The 10868-nt window shown below is 38.2% G+C and overlaps 1 protein-coding gene across 3 annotated transcripts in view; it reads right to left on the reverse strand.

Moving 5' to 3' along the window:
- The window catches only part of CROT (Carnitine O-octanoyltransferase), a 286657-nt gene that overhangs the window by 194471 nt on the left and 81318 nt on the right, over positions 1 to 10868 (reverse strand). For all 3 annotated transcript variants that reach the window (XM_067092518.1, XM_067092519.1, XM_067092521.1), the window contains exon 4: positions 303 to 441. In XM_067092518.1, the coding sequence (XP_066948619.1) occupies positions 303 to 441 (139 nt within the window). The remainder of the gene's footprint in view (positions 1 to 302; positions 442 to 10868) is intronic.

The raw sequence follows: 10868 nt of genomic DNA on the forward strand, positions 1-10868 counted from the left end.
CCCCATATAAAAATGGGAAAAAGCATGTTAAAACAAAGAAGTTATTGATGACATTTCTTTCCACATTAAGGTACAGGCACTCAAAATGTACATTTTCACCTACTCACCACATGAAACACTGTAGCTCCCTTCCTAGGCACTACAGACAGGACTATATCAAGTCAATTTCCCTCAATCAAAATAAAATAAATAAAAGGAAATAAACAATACATCTGACAAATAGTAGTCTTATTCAGTTATTTACCAACAATTATCTGGTTAACCTGGATTGAGCAAATTTCACTTTGAGCTCAAGGACTTACCCAATTCTTTTTGTTCGAGGCATGAGCCAGCAACTTTGCGTGTAGATCACTGCCAATGCCCAGCTGAAATTTCCTGACAATTTCTTCAGTTTTTTCATATTCTTCAGAGGTCAAGTGAGGTTTTGCCCAATACAAATATCTGCAAACAGGAGCATAACATTAAGAAAGGTGGATATTACAGATAAAATTGATGCACATAAAATACCAAATTTTCAAAGTAATTTGTATTTTTCCTAACATACAAAACTGAAGGTCTTTACACAGGATTTAGCTTGCAAACACGAGCTGGAACAGCGTTTTAACTTTCAGACAAGGTCGTTAACAACTGACGGCAGAGGGGAAGCCCCACCCACTCGTCAGTCTGCATTCCATTTTGCCTTTCGGCACAGGTATCAAAATGAGGGGTGGCTGAGTTAGGCCGTAAATGTAAACACCTTCAGGTTTGTATGTTGGGAAAAATAAAAATTACTTCAAAAATTTGCAATTTGTTCTTACAAAAATACAAACCTTTGGTCTATACAAAGTAGACTTACCCACTGGAGGGTGGAGTCTGAGTAAAAATCTAAATTGACTGGTTTCCTTCTAACCCCCCTGGGAAAACCTTCCTGGTCTGGAAGAGCTGAGGAAGGAACCCTGCATCTCTACCTTGTTAGTCATATGGGATATTGCAACTGCTAGAGTTCTGGGCTTAAAATAATGAGTTGCATCATTATTTTGAAGGAGGCTTGGAGGAACCCGAAAGTGTCAGAGACAATAAAACTTTGTTTCACTGTCCATCCCTCTCTCCCCTTGTCTAGAAGGGGGTGGGCATGCATCCAATCCATCTACAACAAGATGGACAGGATGCAAAAGCTATCCATCCATCACGTGATGGCTTGCTACCTGTCTCTCTGTCTTAAGAGAGAGACTAGTAAGAGAGAAAAAGGAGGAGACCAGTCACTGATACAAATTCTCTATCATTTACCGAACACCTTACACCAAATGCATTAGTCTCCTAAGAGCTGGATGAGCCACACAACTTGTGGGCATCCACCACAAGATCCAAGGAAGAAAACGTGTCCAAGGATTTGTGAGCAATGTCCCGAAGCTAAAACGAGGTAAGTGTGGTCTGTCGCAACCTCATATCTGCTCATGTTACCTGCTGAACCAACAGGTTCTTCCGGGATGCAAAGGGACAGGGTGATGGCCCCTACTTTATGATCTCTCACCCACACTTAACTCCCATCTACTTTGTCAGACAAAGAGTAAGCTCACTGCTGTTTCACAAAGCCTGAAAAGATTGTGTTCTTGGACACCTCTTCCTTAGCTTAGTTGAAGCTACAAAGAGGAGTCGACACTTAGACCTCAGATGCTGAGTTCTCAAGGTAGTACCGCAGCACCCAAATTGGACAAAGTAGTGTCTTGTGTCGATCATACCTACAGTGTCAATTCAGGAGAGGATCGAAAAGGATTCAAATCTGACATCAGGGACCTACAGATTCTGGATCTTAGTTACGAGCTCTAAAACCAACTGGAGAGTAACTGATCCCACTCCCCTCGAGTGCTTAGCATTGAAGGCCATGAAACTTGCCTACTCTCTTTTTTGCCAACGCCAAGGCAAACAAGTCAGATCTCTGTCTTACGACTCCTTCAACAGCTTGTATGGCATACAAGCTAGGCTCCTCAAGACGAGAGTCACAGCCCACTAGGGAGCATGAGATCTCCAGGTTGGCAAGACTGCTTGAAACTTCTCAGAAGCATAAAAATAACTCACAAGGACAAAAGATCCATCACCCTCAACCAAAGGCCTTGGCCAAGGACAGCTCTATTGCCCTTCATGGCTGAAATGAGAGAAGCTTCTCTTGGCGATGGAAGGCATGGTCTGCTACCTGCTGAAGAGAAGCTCTTACTGAAGAAATACCCTGCTGACTACACCAACTACAGACAACAGTCCATTTCCCCTGGTACATGGCTGCTGAGGATTCCACAGGTATCCAGACATCTTTGCTATGCGTCGAGAAACAGCCCTCTCACCTGCAGGAGAAGCTGAAGTCTCCATGCATGAAGTGCCAGCACTTTCACTGCCTGGTGATCCCTCTTGACATGTGGCTGACACAGAATGTTGAACCATGGGAAAATCTCTCTCGGGAACTTGGAACAGAGCCAGCAGGTCCAGGAACCACTCAGTGCATGGCCACTGGGAGCTACCAGAGTTGATCTGAAATTCTGGGTGCTCATTGCCCTGTTGATCACCTGATGAATCAGACAAAATTGAGGGAAGGTGTAAGCTTATAAAACTCCCCCTGGGTGCTGGAAAGCGTCCTCTATTGCAGCCCAAGGTCCAGCGCAATTGAGCAGAACACTAGTAACCCCATCGTACCGGGTTACAAAGAGATCATGGTTGGGACTCCCTTTAACTCTAAGAGTCTCTTTAATATCTTGGTTTAAAGACTCCAGCCCTATCACCAGGCTCTGGTGACTGAGCTTGTCTTCCACTACATTTCAAGACCCTGGAATGTACCTCAAATGTACCAGGCTGACAGCTCCACCAGGTGGGTTACTGCCCATTCATGCACCTGCACCACCAACCTGTGCAGCTGGAGGGACACCAGTCCCCCCTGCTTGTTGCCATATATTACTAACATAGTGTTGTTGCTCATCAACACCATGGAGTGGCCCCATCACTTGGTCCTGAAACTCTTGCTGACCTAAAATGGCTGCCTTCAGTTCCAGGACATTGTGGAGATGTCTGCTGTTCTGGTCCCAAACACACAGGAAACCAGCAATTCTTCTAGGTGTGCCTCATCCATAGCAGATGTGTCTGAAAAACAGAAGCACTTGGGAGGAGTGCCAATGACACACCTAAAAAGAGGCTCCTGTCATCTAACTACCAAGTTAGATCTCCTCTCACTCCTCCAACAGAACAGGAAAAAAAAAGACGTTCCCTCGCTGGAGACAATCCTCTTTCATCCTCCACTAAAGACATTGAAGGTGAAGCTGCTCCTGAGGGTCCATCTTCTCCAATAATGACAGGTGACCCAGCATGACATACATGCCACTGCTGAGCAGATTACTCCTGTCGGGACAGGAATTTCTGTGGTGCCTCTCTGAACCTGCTGATAAGAGAGACTGAAGGGAAGACCCTCACTGTTGCCATGTCTATCAGCATGCCCTAATATTTTACCCTCCACTTGAGCATGAGATCTGATTTCTTGAAGGATCACTAAACCCAGGTCATGACAAAAACTCAAGAAACTGGTCTCTGTCCTTGCAACTGCAGCAACAAGTTTGCCAGAACCAGCCAATCACTCAGGTACTTCCACAGATGTACCCTTATGAACAAACTCGAGCTGAGATCAAAGTGAACACCAGAGTAAACACTTGGGAGCAGCTGAAAGTCAGCAACAAAGCACCATCCCCCTCGAGGGTAAAGAGGAGGAACTTGCGGGAGGACTGATGGTTAGGTTTTGAAAGTACACATCCCTCAGATCCACCGAAAGCATGACGTTGCCCTCTCTGATGGAATCAAGAACAAAAGGGGGTATTACCATCTAAGACCAGTTATGGTGATCAAACCAGTTCAGTGGGGGGAGTGTGGTAGAAGGATTCCACAGCGCCTTTCTGGAACATTGCATTCACCTCTTCCTGGAGAGGTCCTTCTGTGAGCTGGGAACGAACATTTGGAGCCAGACTGGATCAAGGGTGAGGGATGACAAAAACTCAAAGGGTAGTCAATATCCTACCTGATGGGCATCCGCTACCCAGGCCTTCGCCCCATATTGCTGCCAAGATGCCTAATGGCTCGGCCGGCACTCAACCCCCATTGGCAGCAGGTGGGGAGAAACGCCACCCTCTGGTGTTCTCCATTCCTCTTCTTCCCCTGCCCCTCCATGAAAAGGGAGGAGGGCTGAAAGGGATGCAGTTGCCCTCCTTACTTTACTGGGTAGAAGAAGCCTGGGTTCCTCTATAAAAGGCCGAGAAACCCTGGGGCTTTCTCCGGCCGAAGAGGAAGGGACAGCCTGACCTGAGAGTTGAGCCACAGTGCCAAACAAAGACCTCAACCTAATAACCTTTTTCTATGGGAGACAACTTCAGGCCCAACAGCAGTCGGCTAAGAGCCTGCTCAGCAAACATTTAGTCTACCCAGACTGTCAGCAAAAAGTAAAATATAAAATACACAACATGGCAACTATTCCGCCAAGCACGCTATCATTTGAGCACGGGGGGGGGGGCTACATTTGTTTTTGTTTGCTCTATCTTACTTTATAATTTGAAGCCCCATTAGCAATTGCTAGAACAAGGCAGGAACCTCAGAATTCCCAGCTGCAATATTTATAATACACACACACACACACACACACACACATATATATATATATATATATATATATAATTAATATATATATATACACAGGCAGTCCCCAGTTTCGGCGACCTAGTTTTTTGGCACTTGTCTTGTGACGAAAATCGGCGATTTTCAGTGCCAATATGTGTCGAATTTTGCTTATCGGCGCCGATACATACCTAACAGAGGCACAGATAACCGAAAACTGGCGATTTTCGCTTATCGTCATCCCGTCGGAACGAACCCCCACCAACAACCAGGGCTGCCTGTATGTACATGTATATATGTATGTATGTATGTATGTATATATGTATATGTATATATATATATATATATATATATATATATATATATATATATATATATATATATATATATATATATATATATATATATATATATATATATTATATTATATTAACAAATATAAATTTAGAGTAAGTATTGTGGAACTTTCCACAATTATAATACTATATACTTCCAAGTATAAGATGACCTTTAGATAAAACGAGGTAAAAAATTATGACAAATTTTCATGAATTTATCTCATATCTGTAGTATAAGACGACTGCTAAGTTACAAAACCATCTGTGTGTAGGCTAGCATTTGCAACAACAGGGTATGTTATGAAATATTGGTTATGTAAAGATGATGTTATTACAAATGCTGTTTTACTTTAATATATCCTTAGAAATTCAAAATACCAAATATACTTGTGTATCATGCAACTTTGGAAGACCTAATTTTGAAGCTAATTTTAAGGAGGTTGCATCATGCACTTAATATAAAATTAGCATATGTAATATTCACATATTAATACTGTATTATAAAATACAATCATAACGAATATGCATCTTTTCCATAGATCTTTTAACAAGTTATGCTTTACTTCCCTGTATCCAGTAATAGCGTATGCATTCGCATATTACTAATTATATTAAATACAAACACAGCGATCATGCACCATTTGCATTGTTTAGACTTTCATAAATGTAGACAATGAAACTTTCCGTGAATTTTTTTCGATCAATTCAATTTCCATTTAAAGATAACCATGGGGGAAGGTTTCGTCCCATTTGCCATACACTTTAAAACAACAAAGAAATGTGTTCTTTCATGTCCAGTAGTTTTGATTATAATACTTTCCTCTCCAATATTGTTTACGGTCAAGTTGATGGCATGTTGAAGTTTAGGACTTTCATCCATGTTGCCAATACACAATAATTTATAGTCATTAGTGCTTGAACATTGTTTGTTTTCTCAGCTTCAGCTACAACTTCCAGCTTAAATTTAGCAGTGTATTTCCTTGCGATCTTTTCTCCATAGCGAATAAGGGTATACAGCAATACCTCGAACTTGCACGATTCGAGTTGCACGAATTCACAGACACACGAATTTTTCATTGGAACCTAACTAATGGTCACACATGAGTTTTTCACAGACATGCAAACATTTGCGAACATTGAGAAACCCAGCAAAAGTGTTTGTTTAATTTTTTATGTAATTTATAAGTTTTCAAGCGTTTATGTGTAAATTAAATAACATTAAATATAATAATAATAATTCTCTCTCTCTCTCTCTCTCTCTCTCTCTTCTAGTGAGATGAATTTTTATGGTACATGTATACAGGTATGTTTATTTGTATGATAAATAAACTTTTTACCTAATAATAAGTACTAATTTTCAAATAATAATAATAATAATAAAACTGTAATTACAAAATTCGTATTATTTTGAACAAACAAATTCTTCCCTCCTCTTTTGTAAAAAGGAGGTGAAGGCAAAAGCTGTCAGATATGTCATTTAACTTGACAAGGAGGGGAGTGTTGCTAATCGGTGGTCAAATTTTTCTTGTAATTCTTCTCTCTCTCTCTCTCTCTCTGTGTCCATAATAATTCATAAAAAATTTCACTCTCATAAGTAAGGACAACTGTTCTCTCTCTCTCTCTCTCTCTCTCTTCTCTCTCTCTCTCTCTCTCTCTCTCTCTCCCTTGTTTGAAGTCAGCCAACCTACATGATTACAGCACTGTTTCTCTATATGTCTTTAACTGTACAGCAGATAACTTTGAATTGATCTAATTTTACCTGTACCGTTTACAAACTGTAAATGTGCCATTCTAAAACACAGAGACATAGTTTTTTAATGTGCCATTCTAAAACACAGAGACATAGAGCATTTCAGAACAAAGAGAAAGTGACAGAATAAAGAAGTTTTTAAAAACGAGGTTGAGAAGACTTCTAAAATTAGACTGGCAGAATGGGAGAGAGTCACACCATTTATTTCTTTTTTAAGGGTAATGTATTGTTAACTTTTAAATGAAAATACAGTAACTTTAATTTCATTTAATAGTTAGTTTAATACTGAATTTCCATCTTTTGATATCTAACGAAGAATAACTTTCTCTCTCTCTCTCTCTCTCTCTCTCTCTCCCTGTAATTATTCATAAATAATATAACTTGACAATATTTCAACTAATAATTGATAAAAATCTGTTCTCTTCTCTCTCTCTCTGTCATAGTTTCACACATTTTTACAACTTATTCATTTCTCTGCCTTTCTGCACAGTAGATAATTGAAAATCTAATTTGACCTCTGTAAATAGGTTAGTGTTGCAAGTTCTAAAACATAGAGACATAATCTAAGAGTTGTATTAATCAAAATATAAAACACTGTTTGTTCATGAAAAAGCACTTCAAAATAAAGAGAAAGAGATGCAGAATAAAGAAGTTGTTAAAAAGAGGTTCAGATGATTCTAAAAATAGATCGGTTGGAAAGGGAGGGAGAGAGAGAGAGAGAAATTATCTTCCAAATCTCAGTTTTTATGTCAACCATTTATTTCTCTTTTTTAAGGGTAATGTATTAAGCTAACTTTTAAATTAAATTACAGTAACTTTAATTTCATTTAAAAGTTAACTTAATAATTTGGGAGCATGATTAGGGTCATATTTAGTGTTTAAACTTTAGAAATAAGCATTTATTAGCATTTTTAGAGACCATGCCAAACTTACACGAAAATTCACCCTGCGCGAGGGGTTCTGGAACCTAACCTTGCGTAAGTTCGTAGTATGACTGTATATGTTACATAGAGAAATCCACGAATAGGTGAATCCACGAATCGTGAGAACGCGCATATGGATGGTTTACTGTAATACTGTATATATATATATATGTGTGTGTACAGTCAACCCTCATTAAGCCGGACCTCATTAACCTGGATATCAGATAAGACAAACACCAAAGAGGGTCAGCCGATTTAAAATACATAATGTTCGACCACGATTTAAGATGTTTACTGTTCCTCTGCTTGTCGCGCACCATTTTCATTTATATTTTTATTTTATATATACTGTTCTGTGTTTATACTGTACTGAACTGAAATGCTTTTAGCTTGTAACCAATTTAACCTGTGCATGATATGCACCATCATTAAGAAACGATGTTGTCTGGATCGGTAGGAAGTATCGTAGCCAATCACTGAGCGTTAATAGTTTTACCTATCTGCTGCCCTACTGGTAGCTGCAGTACAATGCTTTGTGTTTTCTACGAAAGAAGAGACCTTGACAAAGGTAAACTTGACAAAGACAAAAGCTGAGTTACTGGACAATACTTGTGTTTACATGGCAAATGACATGAGAGAGAGAGAGAGAGAGAGAGAGAGAGAGAGAGAGAGAGAGAGAGAGAGAGAGAGAGAGAGAGAGAGAGAGAATTGCCAGTTCCCTCTATGCAGCGTAGTTCTGCCCTCGAGAGATTAGAGAATTTTGTTTTAAAGGTATGTCAATGCAGCTTTGTTAAACATCTTCTGAAGCAAAAAAAAATATATATTTTGTTGCTGAAGAATCTCTGAACGAGCAATTTTGCACTCAAAGTAATAAGGTAGAATTCATTCTATTCTTCATGTAACCAGTAAAATACACACACTAGTAAAAACTACGTTTTGTATTCAGAGCACATGCACTTATGTCATCGTCAGCTTCTCTGAGCAAAACGTTCCTTCTCTGACAGGATACAGCTAAAACCTGATTGGCTGGCTGGTTGCCATATAGATCTGCTAGCCAATGACAGCCCTCCACTTCTGTTCTGTTTATAGACATATGTCGTGACGGCACTAATTTTGAACGTTGCCATGATCTGGATTATTTGACTGCTGATGGCAAAAATTACTCAATAATTTGCTTTATATACTTACTTCTTTATGAAAACATGAATTCAACAATAATTATAATGTTAATATGGTGGTATGAAAAATCCCACAACAGTCTGTTGTGGTGTTGCATCATCACTTGCGAATCCTATTCCTGGACCATCCTCAGATTTACGACTGCAAACTGATGACGACATTGTTTGGTAACAATAAAAACAACCCTCTCCAAGATCGATATAGTCTTACTTATCGATAAAATTCATGTTGAATTACAATCACTTTGATCATGTATATTTTTGCATTTTATGGAATGTTTTTGTTGAAAACAAAATGTGTTAGTGAGCTTATGGTCTTAACTGACCCACTCTTTTATTACTGATGATCTTAGTCATCTCACATTTATTTAACAGTATATTAATATAGATAATAATAAACTATAATGAATAAATAAATAAATGAAAAAAAATAAAAAAAAGACAAAATCTGACTCTTCATTTTGGAAACTCCACTTCATTTTACTCAACATTTATGCATTTAGGTCGCGGCCTTGGTATCTACATATGCGACTGAATTCTATCATTTTTATCATTCTTTATTCTTCATTTTTGATCTTTTACCATGAGCTTTAATTCAAATGTTTCTACTTTCATTTATTATGCATACTCTTTATAAAAATTAGTGAAATACAGTATATTTATAGGTATTTATAGGTTTATATATAGATATCGCCGATTAACCCAGACTATCGGCTAAGATGGACACCCTAGCCCCTATTAGTCTGTCTTAATGTGGGTCGATGTACGAGTATATATATATATATATATATATATATATATATATATATATATATATATATATATATATATATATATATATATCCAATGCAGTCCAATATGCTTGAGAATATATAAGCCCACGTCAGAAGGTGAGTGAAAACCAGGATGAACAAGTATTTTTGTAGTTTATACTACATTTTAGTTCACACTGAATACAAAAGAAGTTGACAAAGATTTATATAGAAAAACAAAATTGGATCGCCAATAACCAACTGATAACTGGGGACTGCCTGTATATATATTTAAAGGACACATATGTTCATTTCATAATGCCATACTATAAGATGTGATGGAAGAGAAATAGCTGTAAGATGGTAGTAGGTCAAAAACCAGGAAAATCTTGCATTCAGAACAAGTATTTTTGTTTAGTGATGATACTACATTTTTGAAACAGAAGTGATATGTGAGCCATAGTTCAGCATCGTTAGAAAATCTAATACAAAAAGTAAGTTGATCGTTCAAAGATTTAAATATTCAAAAAATCTCTTAGAACTGGCAGAATAAGGTAAAGTTCAGACTCTTTTCTTTTTCTGTGTGAACTGTGAACTTATGATTTTTACCATGTTTCAAGACATTTATGAACTTGTGTGGAAAGTTGAACATGACTATTCATGCCACTTTCATATTCTATTTTATTGTGTTTTCTTTTCTTACCATTATTAATCATGCATTTTAGACTTTCATTATTATGTTTTGCACTTGTATATTTTTGGGAGATTATATTGTGCTTAATTTTTCGACAGATGTCTGTGGTCACATGGTGGTGACACTGTGGTGACACTGTGGTGACATGGTGATGACATTGTGGTTATAGAGAGGACAATGCAATATATTTCTCATGTGGGTGACTTAAGACTTATAATGTCTAAGATGGTGTATGAGAGTTTTGAATTTAAAGGTTTTTAGCTATCTTAAGACTTTTAGTCAGAGTTAGATTATTTTGACTTGATAATTCCTTTATGATGCATTTTAATCTTTTCCTTGTTCATTCATTACTTGTTGGGTTGCTTTGAATAATAAAACTATTTTTGTAGGAAAGATCGTGTTTCCTTAGATGATCCATTCCTTTTGAGGATGATTTGAGAGAGAGAGAGAGAGAGAGAGAACAGAGACGAATGCTAAGAGAGAGAGAAATTTGCTGAGAGAGGAAAAAAAGGTGTGTAGAGTCTGAAGAGGGGGAATGTGTGGGTGAGTCCCAGGGAGAGGACCAGGGTCGAAATACCATGCTGTTCCTGAAGATAGATCGCGAATAGCCCGTTACGTA

Source organism: Macrobrachium rosenbergii, chromosome 49 (assembly GCF_040412425.1).
Source record: "Macrobrachium rosenbergii isolate ZJJX-2024 chromosome 49, ASM4041242v1, whole genome shotgun sequence".
Taxonomy (NCBI): Eukaryota; Metazoa; Arthropoda; class Malacostraca; order Decapoda; family Palaemonidae; genus Macrobrachium; species Macrobrachium rosenbergii.